At 31.8% G+C, this 18,533-nt stretch overlaps 2 protein-coding genes across 2 annotated transcripts; both read left to right on the forward strand.

The window, feature by feature from the left end:
• The first annotated feature begins 4,744 nt into the window (after positions 1-4,744).
• Positions 4,745-8,535, forward strand: LOC127743858 (putative F-box/LRR-repeat protein 23). Its single transcript, XM_052256036.1, has 2 exons — positions 4,745-5,227; positions 7,977-8,535. The coding sequence occupies exons 1-2, from the start codon at positions 4,872-4,874 to the stop codon at positions 8,515-8,517; spliced, it is 897 nt and encodes a 298-aa protein (XP_052111996.1). The 5' UTR covers positions 4,745-4,871; the 3' UTR covers positions 8,518-8,535.
• A 3,871-nt stretch (positions 8,536-12,406) lies between these two features.
• Positions 12,407-18,471, forward strand: LOC107476856 (actin-related protein 2/3 complex subunit 2A). Its single transcript, XM_016096785.3, has 10 exons — positions 12,407-12,757; positions 14,346-14,412; positions 14,547-14,754; positions 15,397-15,566; positions 16,217-16,294; positions 16,471-16,603; positions 16,685-16,776; positions 17,371-17,427; positions 17,533-17,598; positions 17,897-18,471. Exons 1-10 carry the CDS (start codon positions 12,696-12,698, stop codon positions 17,933-17,935), a joined length of 972 nt encoding a protein of 323 aa, XP_015952271.1. The 5' UTR covers positions 12,407-12,695; the 3' UTR covers positions 17,936-18,471.
• Positions 18,472-18,533: the final 62 nt, after the last annotated feature.

Consider the following 18,533-nt stretch of genomic DNA (forward strand, 5'->3'; position numbering starts at 1 on the left):
ATTGCCCTTTGTTAATTCGCTACAAGGGAGCTCCTATGAGGAAGGGGTCGAAACCATTTAGATTCCAGGCAGCATGGACAACGCACACTGACTATAAACCGCTGGTCCAGAGAACATGTCGTCAATCAAAACCTTATATTCAAACAAGGTTGCTAAAGGTTCAACAAGCATCCTTGGAATTCCAAAACCTTTAGTAACATTTTCTTGTGCAAGAGAGAGCTGGAAAGCCGACTTGATGAGCTCTAAAAGAAGTTTTCAATGACCCAAATTTAATTGAGCAGGAAGAACGAACTAGGGCAGATTATAATATTGTTTTAGCTCAAGAGTAGATGCTTTGGTATAAAAAATTTTGAGAGAAATGGGTTTGTTTTGGTGATAGGAATACTAAGTTTTTTCATATGCAAACAACTGTTATAAGAAAAGCCAATAAAGTGCATGGTTTGTTGATTAGTGATGGGAGCTAGTCTTACGATGCTGAGGTCCTTGAACAAGAAGTAATCTCTTTTTATAAAAATTTATTTTGTTCCACTGAACAAATGAATATTGATTGTATGGGTAATTATCCTATGCCAGTTCTCAGTACAAAAGCTTGTGATTCTCTCACCAAGCTCATTTCTCTGCTTGAAATCAAAACAACCATTGATAGCATGAGCCCGCTTAAAGCACCGGACCTTGATAGTTTTCAAGCCTTCTTCTTTAAAGATTTTTGGGATGTGGTGGGTCGAGATGTATGGAAAAAAATTCAGCAAGTTTTTAGTGGGGAGTCTTTAAGTAGTGCCCTGGTGAAAACGTTAATAGTTCTCATTCCGAAATGTGATTCTCCAAATACTCTTAAGGAGTTTCGGCCCATAAGCCTTTGCAATGTGATTTACAAGGTTTTAACCAAGGTGCTTGTTAATAGACTCCGCCCTTACTTATATGACAATGTAAAGCCAACTCAAGGAGGTTTCATACATGGTAGGGGAGCTCCAGACAATATTATTATCGCTCGAAAAATGATTCATTTTCTCAAGTTAACTAAGTATAAGAAAGGGGCCTTGGCTTTCAAGATCGATTTAGAAAAGGCTTATGACAGAGTCGATTGAAAATTTTTAGCCCACACCCTCTCCTCGTTTGGCTTCCCTTCAAAAACCATTGTTCTTATCATGAACTGTGTCGAGCATCCAATTTGTCTATCTTATGGAATGGAAATAAATTGCGTAGCTTTCACCCAAAGAGAGGATTGTGACAACGAGATCCCATATCGCTGTATCTTTTCATTCTTTATATGGAGAGGTTGGCTTGCTTCATTCAAAACCAGGTGGAAGAAGGTACTTGGGAGGCGGTGGCAGTTTTGAGGGGAGGTCCTAGAGTGTCGCATTTGATGTTTGCTGACAACCTTCTACTTTTTTGTAAAGCAACTAAAAGACAGGTCCAAAATGTCATGCACACTATGCTCCTTTTTTCTAAAACATCAGAAGTAAAAGTCAACTGTGATAAATTAAAAGTTGTTTGTTCTGTAAATGATTTTAATAGGAAAAGGGAGGCTTTATCTGGTGTTTCGCAGATTCGTTTCACTCGTGACATTGGCAAGTATTTGGGAGTCAACCTTGGCCATCCAAAATCCTCCCGAGCTACCTTTAATGAATCATTGGAAAAGATTAAGAGCAGACTTGCAAACTGAAAAGGGAGACTGCTAAATAAAGTGGGGAGAGTGTGTCTTATCAAGTCGGTTGCTTTTTCCCTATCTATTTACCAAATGCAGCCATGCATGTATCTTTATTTCCTTAATCTTTTTGTAAGAAAATTGATTCTGTTCTTAGACAATTTCTTTGGAAATGTAAGGTTGGAGAGAGATGCCTAAATAATGTTTGGGTTAATGGTCAGTGGCAATGGCACACTCTTTTCACTCTTGTTCTGGATTACCTTCACAATTTGTGGAATCTTTTTAACCCGATTAATGTTTCAGTGACAGAAAATCCTTCTTGGTTTTGGGAAGCTTCCTTGTCTCGAACTTACTCTACTGTAAGTGGTTATCAGTGGCCCATGAATGGTGATTGGTTGTGGTTTTTCGAGATTGAGAATTCTTGAGAAAACCAAGGTTTTAATTTGGTTGGCTTTTTTAAATGACCTGCCTACTCAAGACTTCTTTTTTTGAAAAGGGCTCACTTCCTCCCCTCTTTACCAGTGGTGCAATCTTAGTATGGAAGACATAGAGTATTGTCTTAGAACGTGTCTCAAAGCCATTCAAGTGTGGCATCAACAAACACATATATCTTGTTTACAGTGAAAACGAGATACATTCATAATTATCTTATTTACAGTGTAAATGAGATAAATAAATGCGATGTAAATTGGTAAATACGTTACAAATTACATATGTCGGTAATTAAAATAATTAAATTATTTATTTACGAAAAGTCCCGCTATTAAAGTCAATCACTAGTATAAAATACATGTTGAAATATAAATACATACTGAAAATAAATTAAATCATATATATGTTTATAGTCTATTTGTTAAATTCACTGGTACCCAAATTTCTATCTTTCTAGTCTATGTTGACGATATTGTTCTCACTGGTAATTTCATTTCTAAACTTGCTGCCATTAAATCTATTTTGCACCAACACTTTAGAATAAAATACTTGGGTCCATTAAAATATTTTTTAGATATTGAAGTTGCTCAATCAGCAAAGGGAATTTGCTTATCTCTTAAAAAATATTGTCTTAATCTTTTGAAAGATTTTGGTTTATTAGGTGCTAAACCTACCTTTGTTTCAATGGATAGTATCACAAGATTATATCAAGATAAAAGTCTCCTGCTATCTGACCCTTTTGTATATCTCTTAGAAAATAACCACTACTCGACCATGCCACTCAATAATTAAGTCAATTTATGGCATCTCCTGCTAAATTTCATCTTCAAGCTGCTAAGCATGTGTTACGATATTTGAAAACTAGCCTTGGCAAAGGACTTTTTTCTTTTCAAGAGAATCAGAAATTCAACTTCTCGGCTTCAGTGACTCTGATTTGGTTGGATGTCCTGACATTAACAGACCATTGTTTCTTCTTAGGCAGTTCTTTAGTCTGTTAGAAGACCAAAAAACAAATCACCGTTGCCCGCTCAACCACTGAAAGTAGAATATCGTACACTTGCCAACACAACTTGTGAACTTCAATGGATACTAAATGTGTTACAATTTTTACGAATCTCTCCTATCTGCCCACCAGTTTTATATTGTAATAATCAGAGTGTTCTTCATATTGCTGCTAACCCGGTTTTTCATTAACGAGAGGTTGATTACCACTTGGGTTCGACAAAAAGCTCAAGTTGGAGTGATGAAATTTTTTTCCATTTCCTTTTCTGGGCAGCTAGCTGACATCTTCACCAAACCTTTATCTTCTCAACCCTTCTATCTTAATACTTGTGTTCTTGACCTCTTTCATCCTCCCGTTTGTGGGGCGTATTAAACTACTCTTCCATCTTAGCCCACGACAACAATAAAGAAGTTTCGCGACCCACAAATTTTGTCCAACAAAATACATAAATAAATTCAGTTACAATTTTAGTGCTTGTTTGGGCGCCATTATTTTGATAAAATAATATCGTTTTCAATGAAGAAAGATCTTTTTTATTTTTTAATGTGTTTAGTAAATTTTTAATAGTAAAAGTAAAAGCACTAGAAAAATCAGAAAAATATCTTTTTTGAAAAGCTGTAATTTATATATTTTTTTAACAGATCTTTTTTCCTTTAAAAAAAATGTTTTCATGTAATAAATAAATAAAAAGTACTTTTATATTATTATACCCAAACATAATTGATAAATAAAAAGATATTTTTACATGAGATACCCAAACATAAAATTACTTTTACTTTTTTTATAAGATCTTTTAAAAAAAATAACTCAAAAAAAATCTTTTCTTAAAAGCTCACCAAAATAAACCCTTAGTCTTTATTATCTTATCTTATCTTATCTTTGTACTTGTTTGGGTACCATTATTTTGATAATTCTTTTTCAAAAAAAAATCTTTTTTTTATTTTTTAGTGTGTTTGGAAAATTTTTTGTAATAAAAATAAAAACACTAGAAAAATAAAAAATTTCTTTTTGAAAAAGTTATAATTTACATTTTTTTAAAGATATTTTTTCTTAAAAAAATATTTTTCATATAATAAATAAACAAAAAGTTTTTTATCTTATTTTACCCAAATATAGTGTTTGTTTTGGACTCAATTATTTTGATTAAAAAAATCTTTTTTCAATGAAAAAGATTTTTTTTATTTTTTAGCATATTTGGCAAATTTCTAGTAATAAAAGTAAAAACACTAGAAAAATAGAAAAAAATATTTTTTTGAGAAGTTGTAATTTGCATTTTTTTTAAAAGATCTTTTTTCTTTTAAAAAAAATATATTTATATAATAAATAAATAAATAAGTATTTTTATATTATTATACCAAAACATAATTAATAGATAAAAAGATTTTTTTTGCATGAAATATTCTAACATAAAATTACTTTTACTTTTGCATAAGATCTTTTAGAGAAAGATAACTCAAAAAAAGATTTTTTCTTAAAAAATTTTTTTACATGAAATATCTAAATATAAAATCACTTTTACTTTTATAAAATATCTTTTAAAAAATATCATTTTTAAAAAAAATCTTTTTCAAAAATAATACCCAAACATACCTTTTATATTATCTTTCTATCTTATCTTTATTTTATCTTTATCTTTATCTATATATACTTAATTTTATCTTCATAATTTAATCGATTAAACAATCAACACAATTTCTTCGTCGTTTTTTTCTATTTTTATTTTTTATTCTTTCACAAATTTATTAAATACTTTGCCCACAGAGTGACTACCGAGTACCGAGTAACCAAGTTATGAACAAAAAAGGAAAAACCCGAGAAACTTCTACGGTTCTTCAATGGAGGCACAAAGGCCAACCGAACTGGCTGGAGCTGCCGCGAGACGTGTTGTCCGCGATATTTGTGAAGGTAGGTGCGATCGAGGTGCTGAGGAACGTTCGGAGAGTCTGTTCGGAGTGGCGCAATCTCTCCGAGGACCCTATCATCTGGCACACCATCGACATGCATCACAGAGACGGTATCGCCTACTGCTCCGATGACAGCCTCGACGCCATGTGCCGCCGTGCAATCGACCTCAGCTCCGGCCAATTAACCGACATCACCGTCGACAATTTCGCCACTGACTCTCTTCTCAAGTACATCACTGATTCGTAAGTTTTTTTCCTTTCCTTTTTAGGTTAAGTTTTCGTTTGGCTTTCTTTGTTTTCGGCTTCGAATTTCAATGTGAGTATCAATTTTGGTGATCATTAGGGTTTCTGTTAAGATGGAAATTCAGGTGCTGACGAACTCAGGTGAAGTTGGTAACTTGGGAACTGAGAGCGATTAAATGATGGTGGAAACTCAGGTTCACTCAATTTCATGTGAAGTTGATAGTTGAGAGCCTTTAGATGAAAATATAGTCAAATCAGTCAAATCATCTAACTGCTCTCAACTATTAACTATCAAAGTCAAATGCGAAATCAAATACACCTGAGTTTTCACCTTAAATGTGATTTGATTAAATTTTTACCTAAATTTCGACTTTCTGTCATATCTTTCTGTCAAGTATAAGGTTGCGATTGTTTACATGCACCGAATCACAAAATCATGTTATTGAGACGTGCACACCGAAGGACACCCAAGTTATTTTTTTTCTTTTACTCTCATATCAATTTTTTAAAATTATATTTTATGGATTTTTTTTTAATTTATTCGATCTTATATTTAATTTATCAACAAATAAAATACAAAGAAAATACTAGTTTCTCGGGTAAAACACTATAATAAGCTAAGGAGAATGAAATTTTACACAAATAAGCCAAATGAAAAATTAGTTCATGAATCCACCAACTCACATTATTGTATAGTTCGAATCAGGTTCATTCGAACTCTATTCACACATAATTCGAATCATGTTGATTCGAATTACACTCACACACGCTGCACATAGTAATTCGAATTGAATAGATTCGAATTACTCATGATTTAATTATGTCCATTTTTTTATTAAAAATTTTAAATTACTAGAATATTACATACTTTTATAGTACTCCTAACATTTTTTAAGCCATTTTTTAAATTATTTTGTACAGAAAATGGCTTAAAATGGCTTAAAATGCACTTTATTCTAGGCAAAATAATTTAAAAAATGACTTAAAAAATGTTAGAAGTATTATAAAAAATTTTAATGTTCTAATGACTTAGGACATTAAAAAAATACTCTACATAGTCAATACTAATTTAGAAATTAAAAAAATACAGTTACAACCAATATTTACCTAAATTATTAGGACATTACAAATTTTTATAGTACTCCTAACATTTTTTTAAGCTATTTTTTAAATTGTTTTGCCTAGAATAAAGGGCATTTTTAAGCCATTTTCTATGCAAAATAATTTTAAAAAAAATTGCTTAAAAAATGTTAGGAGTACTATGAAAGTTTGTAATATTCTACTAATTTAGGTAAATACTGGTTATAACTATATTTTTTTTTAATTTCTAAATTATTATTGACTATGTAGAGTATTTCTAATGTCCTAAGTCATTAGGACATTACAAATTTTTATAGTACTCCTAACATCTTTTAAGCCATTTTTAAAATTATTTTGTATAGAATAAAATATTTTTTTGTGGTATAATTTAAATAAATTTATTTAAAAAATTTATAAAAAAATATTCATGAGCTATTAAAAATGCGCAAAAGAGTATTGTATGAAATTCGAATAGATAGCTCATTAATATTTTAAAGCTATGTGCAGCGTGTGTGAGTGTAATTCGAATCAACATGATTCGAATTAGTGTGTGTGCACGTTTGTGCATAATTCGAATCAAGATGATTCGAATTATGTGTGAATAGAGTTCGAATGAACCTGATTCGAACTATATAGTAATGTGCTTTGGTGGATTCATGAACCAATTTTTCATTTGGCTTATTTGTGTAAAATTTCATTCTCCTTGGCTTATTATAGTGTTTTACCCTAGTTTCTCTGTATTTTATGTCCTGTTCTCTGCCATATTTTATTCTGTTCTCAAAATTAAATGCAGCCTAAGGGACTAAGCGGATTGTTTATTTCAGAATAATAAAATATCGAAGTGTTATTAGCTTCCTAACAAGCAAGATGAACTTGATTTATTTTGATTTTTGCTAATTGTCAATTTTTAGATTTTACCCTCAATAAAGTTTCAGAATGAAATACTCTTGGTAATCATAGTTCTCATCTTTGAGAGCCAAGTGGTATGTTTATGTTGAAATCATGTTTCTTGTGGCCTAGGACTGAGTTTATGTTGAAATACTCTGGTATTGGTTGATTATTGAAGGCATCTGGATAGTGTAGCTTCAAGTTTTAGTAGAGATTGGAATTAAAGCTACCTCCCCATGGAAATTGATTGTATTCAAATGTTTTGTATTTCTGTCCTTCCTGCTGTTTGATTTGTTTGAATCCAACGAGGATGTCTTCGTATTAATGTTCTGTTAACACTATTAAGGATAAAACTATAAAAGTCATATGCTGATAATGAATTTGTTTATAATTTTTTATTTTACTTTATATTTTTTAATACCAAACTTAAATATCAAGAATATTTTTTCTTATATCATGTTTTAAAAGTAATCAGTTCTCTCCTATACTCATGTTCTTGACTTTCATAATTTGTGTAAAACTCACAAAAAAGTCATGTATGAAGTAAATTATGCTTCAAATAATACAAGTAAATAGTAATAGAGAGAGCATTGAAACGATAATGGGTACAATAGAGTAAGTATGTTCTAGCTGGTACAGTTACAATGCATGTAGTGTTTGGTGCTTCTGTTTGAAGTTAAAATAATCATATGTTGTATACAGATACCCAAGTTCATATTTTCATTAGCATCTCTGTTTTTTTTAACTATATCTTCCGTTGTTGTTGTCTTTCCATTTACAGCACAAGTCATCTACGACGTCTATGCCTTATACTATGCTATGATATAACAGATATGGGATTGGCTTTAGTTGCAAAAAAGCTACCTCAGTTGGAAGAACTTGACATATCTATCAGCCATTTATCCGAGTATCCTCTAGAAACTATTGGCCAGAGCTGCCCCCGGTTAAGAACATTGAAATTTAATATAGAATGCCACAGAACTCCGCACATCGAGTCCAATAAGGTTGCATTTGCCATTGTGGAAACAATGCCTGCATTACACCATCTACAGCTTGTTGGAAACAAGTTGACCAATGATGGCTTACTTGCCATTCTTGATGGGTGTCCCAATCTTGAATCTCTCGACTTACGACAGTGTTTCAATTTGAAGTTAGAAGGAAAATTGGAGAGGAGATGTGCTGAACAGATCAAAGATTTTCGGCGTCCATGTGATCCCATTGATGATTATCCATTTGGAGGTGAAAATGTTAAATTAGAGTTTGCAACGAAGGAGTTTGTGAATGCTTTAAAATTTTTAACATATGATATGATTAAATTTTGATCGTAATGTTTGAAATAATTTCAATTTTATTCTTACAGTAAAATTTTGATAGTCAACAGTTAGCCAAAATTATTTTTTTTCCAAATTTAACCCCTCATTCTTCTAATCCTAACTCATCACTCCAAACCTAACCCCTCCAACCCTTCACCTCAACCCCCCTCCCTCTTCATTAGATCAACACTATCCATTCCGCCTCCTTTCTTCTCACCGATTCTCACTTGTTCCTTCTCACCACCCCGCCTCCGTTACCGTCGCCCTCATCATTGCCGCGCCTCTTCCCTTCCAACTGCCACCACTCACCGTTATTGTCATCCCATCACCATTGGAGGTTGGAGAGAGGCATGTGGGGCTCAAAGAGGGCAGCGAACATAAAGCGAGGATGAAGGTGGGGAGACGCTTGCGAAGGTCGAAGTGGGCAACATCTGTCTGGCCGGGGATTATGGTAGTGGCGGTAGGACTCGCGCTCTGCGATGGAGGAGTTGCGGTGGCAGAATATATCAGTCGCCATCACCGCTGCTACGGAGAGGTTTGGAGTGATGAGTTAGGATTAGGGTTAGATGAATGAGGGTTAAAATTGGAAAAAAGAATTTTGACTAATTGTTGACAATAAAAATTTATTATAGGAATAAAATTGAAATGATTTCAAAGTTAAAGATAAAATTGAATCAAATTACACGTCGAGAATAATTTTAAAAATGTTAGGGACAAAAATTATATTTTATTTTAAAAATAATTATTTTTATATTATTCGTGATTTCGTGTGAATAATTATTTAAACAGATAGTTATAATTTAATAATTATGTAAAATATTTTATGTGTTATATTATTAATGTATTAATATTAAACTCATAAATTTCCATTTGTATCATAGTAAAAGAATCGGTATTGTTTCAAAATTTAATATTACAAATTCATCTAATGCTATCCTGTAATCGCTTTTTAATTTTCATATTGGAGATGAAATATGTGTTTAAATTTCAGTTTGTAAATGAAAATTTGCATAAAATTGATTTTGTAAACTTGATTTTGATGAAAAGTTAATTTGTGTTAAAATGATTTATGTTTGGTAATCTTTATATTAAAATGTATTATAATAAAATAAATATTGTTTGGATCATACTATTCAAAATTACTTCTAAATAAAAAATTATTAAAATAGACATCAATTTAAATAAATTTTTTATATTATTTTATTATTTTAATTTAAATATTTAAATAGATATTATTAATTAATTTTATAATAAAATTAATATTTACTTATTAAAATAAAAATAATATATAAAAGTTGACAAAATATATTTTTATATCAAAAACAAAAATAATACATGAAAAATATATCAAAATATATTTTATTAAATTATATTATTCATAATTTTTTAATATTCTCGATACTCTTTTATAAATTCATTTTGTTCTTTTTAATGGGATCAATAATTTATATTATAACAAAATTATAATAATAAATTAATATACAAAAATTACCCTTATAAACTTTAACAAAGCCAAACAAAAATATTTTTTATACAAAATCAAAAGTAAAAATTTAATAAAAAAATATAATTATATATTTAAAATATTTGAATACTAAAGGACTCCAAACAAGGAAATAAAAAGTAGAATTGATAAAACAAAATAAATTCAATCCTAAAGTGGATTTTTATATTGGGAAGCTACTATTTCTAGTTTCTTATAAACACACGTTAAGAAAGTAAAATCACATTGGCATTTAGAGGAAAAAAAAAAAAAGAAACGTGTGTTTTAGCCAATATTAGAATTAGGTGTGTTATTCTTGGGTGTGAAAGATGATGACAAACAAATCAAAAAGTTAGGGTGTTTAAATTCAAACCGAATCAAATTAAACCGCTCATCTAATCCAATTTAAATTGAAAATTGATTAAAATCGTATTAATTCGGATATGATTGGATTCTATTTTTTACAAATTGCTGGATTTGATCGGATTTTGGATCTATTTTTATAACCGATCCAATCAAATTCAAATCGCACAATGTGTTATAATATTATTATTTTATTATTATATTTACAATTATACTTAGAGGTGGTAAAGCTTTTACTTTTTAAAAGTAGCTTATAAAAGTTAACTTTTAAAAGATGGCTTTTTAAAAGTTGTAGCATTTATGTTTGGTAAATCAAATCAAAAACAACTTTTAATAAACATAAGTAACATCAATTGTGTTTGGTAAAATAGCTTTTAAAATTTAAAAATACTATAATAGACATAAATGCAAACATTAAATTTGAAAATTAGTTAACATATGAGGTTATATTAGACTTTTAAATTTTGAAAAGCACAAGCCAACTTTGAAAAGCTCTATCCTAGGTGCTTTCAAAAGTACCCCGATCTTTTAAAAGCTGCAAGCACAAGCACATGATCTTTTTGATTTACCAAACACAAAATGAGGAGCTTGAGCTTTTAAAAAGCACAAGCACATCTTCAAAAAGCTTTACCAAACCAAGCCATAGCGGGATGGGTATTACCTAAATCCGACCCGTCCCTGCTCCTCCAAAAAACCCGTCCCGCTAAAAATCTGCCCCGAGCGGGTAGGGGTGGAGTGTGTATCCACGGGTTCGGGTGGTATTGCCATCCCTAGAGGTAATGCACAAAATGGTCTCTGAAATTTTCAACTCGCTTCAGATTAGTCTCTCATTTTTTAAAATGACCAAATAAATCTTCCACTCTCAAAATCGTCCAAAAATTACTAAATGTTTTAACGGTGCTAAGGTGATGAACATTTGGGGTTAGGGTTTTATAAGTTTTATAAGTAAAAATTGGATCAATTTGAGCATTTTAATCAAATTTGGAACATAAATTTGAGTTGAATTCATTGTCTGTCCACGTCAGCGTGGCACTTAACTGTACACCTCAGCACCGTTAACGGAAATTATTTAGTATTATTATTATTTAGTAACTTTTGGACTAACGGAAATTCACGATTACGAGAGTGAGGGACTTATTTGGTCATTTTAAAAAGTAAAGGCTGAAGCGAGTTGGGAATTTTAAGAATCATTTTGGACATTACCTCATTATACTTATAACATGTTCAATTTGTTATACATTTTTATATTATTTAGTATTATTATTATTTAATAAATATTTTATGTTCAAAATGTTATTTATTTATTTATTTAACTAACCTATAATTTTATTTCTATTATTATGTTATCGTTGGTTTTTACTTTTTAAAGATATTGTTTAGACTTGTTATGTTATTGTTGATTATTTAAAATTTGATGTTAAGACTTGTTATATGTATTTAATTTTTTTAATTTACAAAACCGCAAATTCAATCCAATCCAAAGTGTACCACAAACAAAATTAGTGTTCAGATCGGATGAATTTTTTACTCAAAATTAATCTACACCGCACCGCAAACACCCATACAAAAAGTTAGATTTAGAAAATTACAAATCAAATTTTCGATTTGGGTTTTTAAAATTTTTTATTCTTTCTTACAAAATTTACCCATTGATTTGTTTCTCTTTTAAAATAAAAAAATTTACCATGCATAAATAGAAGGCTCAATTTTGTTTTTCTCTTAATTTAAATTCACTTTGTTACAAATCAAACGCTCGATTTTTTCATGCAAGCCAAATCTGAGCTTCTAATTTATAATTTAAAATTAAAAAAAAATCATATGAATAAAAAACACACCATTAATTCATAACTAAGTATAATACATGCTCTTTTTCATTACTAAAAAAATGAGCCTCCCAGTAATTGCAAAAGAATAAACTTTAGGCTTGGAGCTTCTCAAACATTAATTGACTTCACAAGCTACAACGGTAGAGTTGATCGTTTTACAAAATGTATTGAGTAAAACAAATTTTAATTTTAAAATAGAAACATTTGGAAATTATATTTCAAAAAAAGAAAAAGGAGAAGTCCAAAAGAGGCAAAAGGAATCGGCATCGGGATTCATTCACAGCATCGGGCATGGTATCAATCACAATAATCAGCGCCACCCAGCTTCTACCTCCGTTTCCATTTTCCATTTTTTTATTCTAATTCCCATTCTTTCCAATTCTCACTCTTCAAGAAACGAATCATCCTTTTCTCTCTCTCTCTCTTTCTCGATCTAACCTAACCCAATTCACTGCCACTCTCAACCCATAATCAACCAGAGCAGAGACCAGAAGCTGAGAGCTGCATAGAGATCCATGATACTCCTTCAGTCCCATTCAAGGTTCCTCCTTCAAACCTTATTGAATCGCCTTCAGAAGTATGTTCCCAAACCCTCTCTCTCTCTCTCTCTCTCTCTCTCTCTCTCTCTCTCTTACATTTCATTCAATTCACGAATTTAGGTTCTGTGTTTTATGTTAGGTCCTCTTAATAATACTTTTTTGTTTTCTTATTATTCTTTTGCTTAGAGTGCAAGTTCATGACAAAAATTGAAGCTTTTTTGTTTGGTTTCTGCTAGGTGGGTTGGTATAGTTTGACGTAACTAGTGTACCTAACAAATTAGCCATAGAAACTAAGGTATTTATGCAATTGGTCCTTTAATTTTAGGGAAACTTGTCTTGCAAGTGTTATGCTTTAGGTGGAGTTTGGTGTATTTGGATTGAGTGAAATTCTAGAACCTTTTTATGTAAAGTTAGTTCCTATTGTCTTTCAATAAGAAAATAAGCTAAGTGTTGCGGAGAAAAGGATGCTATGTTAGATGAGTGGACGAAGGATTAGGAATGAGTGCATCAGAGAGGAAGTTGGGGTGGGCATCTGTTGTGAAGAAAATTGTAGAAACTTGCCTTAGGTGATTTGGAGACGTGTGAAGAAGACTGGTAGAGACTTGGATCGGATGGAACGGTGTCAATTGCTAGAGATAGTGGGAGGGAGGCCTCAAAAATGCTATAGGTGTTTAGATGTTAATAGCTTAAATTTGAATAGGAATATAGGATTCATTTTAGAACGTTATGGTCTTGTTTGTTCTGTTTAAGTAACCATAAAGGATGGGTACCTAGTTTGTGTTATCATCCTGACTTTCTTATGCCACTATATAGCTATATTCCTTATATCAAATAGAAGCTAGTTTGTTTATCCCAAATCCACTGTTGTATCATACCTTTTTTAAATATAAAAGCTATGTTTGAAGCATGTGCATTGGAGTGTAGCACAATTTGCACATTGCTGCAACGATTTTGCTTCTTTACTTCTGCCCGAATTATGTAAGCATTGAAAGTTGATCTAGTGACTACTAACTTGGGATCCATCGAGCATTTGCTGAAAAAAGAAAAATAAGGAATTCCATAGATGGATAGAAACAGGAAAGTGTATGGATATATTTCAAACTGATTCTGAGTAGGCACCAAAATAACAGAAATACAAGGGAAATAGCCTTATGTGCCTATTAACCCACAACATGTTCTCTGGTATTATTTATATTAAGCACCAATCCAAATAAAGGACCTGATCTTAGAGGGAGCTTTGGACTTTTAAGCAGTTTAATGGATGAAAGTAGCCATACTGAGAGAATAATTAAGGGACTGAGTGGAGTATCTTGAAATCAGACAATGTTTTTGGGAGGGAGGGCAGGCACTTAAATAGCTTACAGTTAAATCCTCAATCTATCTATTCTTTTTTTTTTTTTGTTCAAGAAAGATAATTGTACTAGATTCCCTTGTTTTTGGAATCTGTCAATTTCTATTTCAGTAGCAGAGGGTGAATTACAGCAACTGATACATTGATATATGAGTTCTGGTCATCATTATCTATCATTTCCATTCACTTGTAATGAAGCATATTCTGCTTAACACTGAACTTCTGCCTTTATGATCTATGGCATATCTCTAATGACAATCTACTGTCTGCTTCAGTCTTGAAAAGGGTATTGAACTGGATCACCACTGGGTTGAATTTGATGATGTTCGATATCATGTTCAGGTAACCATGATTTTTATGTTGAAAATGATTGTGGATATCATTTGTATGGTTGCCCTTGATCACTTTTTGTTAGCTATATGTTGGTTTTCTGACAGTTTTGGGATGTGCATTTGACCAAGCAAAAATTATTGCAGGTGTCAACAAAGAATCCTCATGTTTTGTTGCTTTCAGTATCATTACCTCCCCCATCTTCAGAGACAATTTTTGTCAATGGACTTCCTTTTGGAGCCATAGACGCAATAAAAGCTGCATACGGAGCTACTGTACAAATTAAAGATCCTCCAAGGGATGGGTTTAACCTAACATTGAAAATAAATCTGTCAAAGCTTCCTGCAAATCAAGGTACAAACTGGTTCTGTATATCCTGCCATCATAAGCTTTCTAACTGCTGTTTTTTTAGCATGGTATTATAGTTATCATGGTTTTAAATTTTCAATATTTTTAATTGACGTGCCCCTTTCCATGAGAAGTTCTTCCTAAATTGTTAGCTGCTGTATTTTCTATGCATTAAAACGGTTGAGATGAATTGCATTTCCATTATTATGGGGACTTGTTGCCTTTCTATTTTAATTTCAGGAATCAATATCTATATTTGTTATTTATATTAGATATTAGATAGGATTTGTAAAATATCTTATACTAAGTGATATAATAAGAGGCATTCAATGTGCGTTCACCTAATAGCTTAAGCTTTTGGGATGGTCACTACGTGATATCAAAGCCTTGATTTTGTCAGGAACTTAGTTTCTGGTCTGTCAACTCATGTACTTCATGCTTTATTGAATTTCATGTATTTACTTTATTATACTAAATATAAACTCTTTCAAATGTCAATCAAATTACATTTTTAATCATTCTATGCTTATATTCTATTCTGCATTGAATTGCAATTCTTGTGGATGGGGGAAAAAGTATTTCTAGATTCAATTATTTGGTTGTTGATGTTGGTCTTTTATAATTGGTGGTGTTTCCGATTATGTGCAGATCAAAGGCAATCCTTTTTGGTGAAAATTGCATCAGTGAGGGAGGTTGTCCTTGGTGCACCATTGAGAGTAATTTTAAAACATCTTGCTTCAAGAACTGTTGCTCCAGACATTGATCCACTTGTCGCCCTTGTGCATCGGCCAAGGGAGTCATTTTTTCTTGTTCCGAAGGTAACAGCGTATTATAAGCATGGTTAACTTCTTTTTTAGCCTAAGTATTCTTCACTATCAGTCTTGAGAATTTATCAGTGGTAAATTATCTTCGCAAATTCTTGCATTAAAATACTCCCAGGTTCTTCACAATTTATCAGCCATGGTTCTTCACAATTTATCAGCCATAAGCCTCAAGAATTACCAAAAGAAATTAGAGTGATTTTGGACATAAAAGGTCATCTCTTGAAAGTAAATTATGACCAGCAAAGAAAAAAATAAGAGGGAACAAAAAGAGCAAAGCTGCTGAAGCAATCAACACGTATTTGAATGAAACCCCCTTAAGATGAACATGTTCTTTACTCCAAAGATAATTGAATATGTGCTATCCGAAGAAATTTCTTGAATCACATAACACAAATATTAGTCTTTTTTTTCCCTGTTGCCTGAAAACCTGCAAAAATTGTTTGCTGTTAGCTGTTAATTGGAATCAGAGAAAAGCAGAAAATAATAAAATAAAGAATTTTTTAATATGAAATTTGAACAATTGAGTTTCACATTTTTAGATTTGTTTCATTGCCTTGACTTGATTGAGTTTGCATTACTCAGCTTTATTATTTGGGAAGGAACCCTCTTTCTGGTTCAGATGATGAAATGGTTTGTCTTCACAGGCTGATAAGGTGACTGTGGTGTATCCTATGAGATTCAACGACTCAATAGACACTGTCCTTGCAACTTCATTCTTGCAGGTGTGATTTTCGCTTTTTTTCGGTTAATGCCTAATGGTGAGTCGGATTACTGAGTGTGGAGAGATAAAGATAAAAGAACATTTCTGTTTGCTTCTCGCAAACCGTTCTTGTACAGTGCTATGCTCTTTGGTTCGGTGCTTTTATGGTTTTAATTTTCAGGGTTTATTGTGATATAGGAATTTGTTGAAGCCAGACGTACAGCTGGGCTTCATAATACACCTCCATGCTCGTGGTCTCTTACTCCTCCGCAGGAACTGAAAGAAGTTTCTGCTGATGCATTATTGGCTAATGCAGGATTTGTAACATTTGGTTAGTGTTTGGAAAGTGACACAAAGCATACAGCATTTCTTCAGTTTACATAATCACAATGTAATTTGTTCAACTTTGCAGTTATCTTCCCTCGTCATGTTGAAGGCCCGAAACTGGATCGTACAGTATGGAATCTATCGACTTTTCACGCATATGTTAGCTATCATGTTAAGGTATTTTAATGGAATTTCCTCATCATCACAGTGCGTCTTGTGTCATGATAAATGAACATGCTGTGCTTGTTCTGGTGTAATCATGAAGATAATAATACCATCATTTATTTAGAGTTATTGCATTGTTAACCTTGGTCTTTTACACTATCATAGTATCATCTTTATCAAAGTATCACTGTGAAATAAGTTGTCCAAAAGTTATTTCACAGATAATTAACTGATTTAAAGTATCATTTATTAATTTAGTTTTGGACAATTAATTTTTTCTGAAGATGGAGTGAGGAGTACTGCATAAGTGTGAGACTAAATAGTGGAAAGGATAGAGACACAGAAAGAAAAAATAATAATGATAATGATAATGATAATGGTAGTAGTAGTAGAAGAAAGGAGTTCCAAGGGAATTTGGATATTTTCATGGTTATTTTGAACATGAACATGTTAAATGGAAGAACAAACATCTTTTGCTCTTAAGTTGACCTGTTCATACTCAAAACAGACATAAGAGGAATATAATCAGATGGAAAATTCTACTAAATTTAAATAAACTTGCATAAAAGATGTCTGATCCCAGTCTACATTATGCCTATTTAACAGTGTTCAGAAGGATTTATGCATACACGGATGCGGCGTCGAGTGGAATCCTTGATTCAGGTAAACTCATTTTTTGCTTGTTCATATACCTTTGTAATTCGCAAAACATTATGGTTTAGGGATTTGTTGACTTTCATAGTAAGAAAAACTGTGCCTGTTATGTAGGCTTTGGATCGTGCCAGACCAGATCTCGAAAAGAAAACAGCAATGAACAGATCCTTCAAACGGCTGGTTAGTTATATGCATGGTTAATTAAATTTGATGGTTATTAAATAGTAATGTCCTAGTTAAATTACACTTAAGGTCTTCTAGGTTAACACGATTTTCAATAAGGTTTCTACAGTTTAAAGTTTAAACAATTCTAATAAGTTCTTATACTGTACAAACAATTTTCAGCCAAAGTCGTCGTAGTTTAAAAATTGTGATCAAACCTCTATTCGAGTAAATCATGTTTTTCTGAGTAATCTAACATTTTGTTTTTATTATAGTAATATTATAGTAATTCTAAAACTTTTGTACTTGGTTATAGGGCCTCAAAAAGGAGTCAAGAAACAGTTCATTCTCATAAGGTGGAGAAGATGGTTGAGAAAGTACAGATATTCTGCTTCCAGTGGAGAAGAAAGTGCATATATGTTCCTTTGGACCATACAATCAGCCAACCAAGGAATTGTGGCGGCATGTTTCAGTGTCTGCAGATTGCTGCAGATTATGATTGTTAACTTGAAGATTTGATTCTTCTTTTGAACTTGACATGCTCAGCATCCAAGGAAAAATTGCTGACCTATTTTTGCTGACTGCTCCAGGTGCCTGTAATTTTATTCATGATAGGAACGAAAGAGGATACAAGATAAATGACCAACTGAATTAGTTGTTAAAATGTACAATTGTTTATCAACTGCATGTGGTGTACTTTGTAGGTGTATTTTGGGTTACAGATCTAAATATCTTCCTTTTTGAGGCATTCATCTTGGTTTTTCTTTAATTGTAAAGTAATCTTTGGTATTTTGATGCAAGTTTAAACTTGCTATTGAGATAACATGGATAACCTTTTTGTTTTAGCCATTAAAGGTATTTTAAACTACATGCATGACTGTGTAGCATCTATAAATGGATTTTGGAGTTCAAGTTATCTCTATTGTTATTATTATTATTATTATCATTATTAA

This window comes from Arachis duranensis, unplaced genomic scaffold (assembly GCF_000817695.3).
Source record: "Arachis duranensis cultivar V14167 unplaced genomic scaffold, aradu.V14167.gnm2.J7QH unplaced_Scaffold_165934, whole genome shotgun sequence".
NCBI lineage: Eukaryota > Viridiplantae > Streptophyta > Magnoliopsida > Fabales > Fabaceae > Arachis > Arachis duranensis.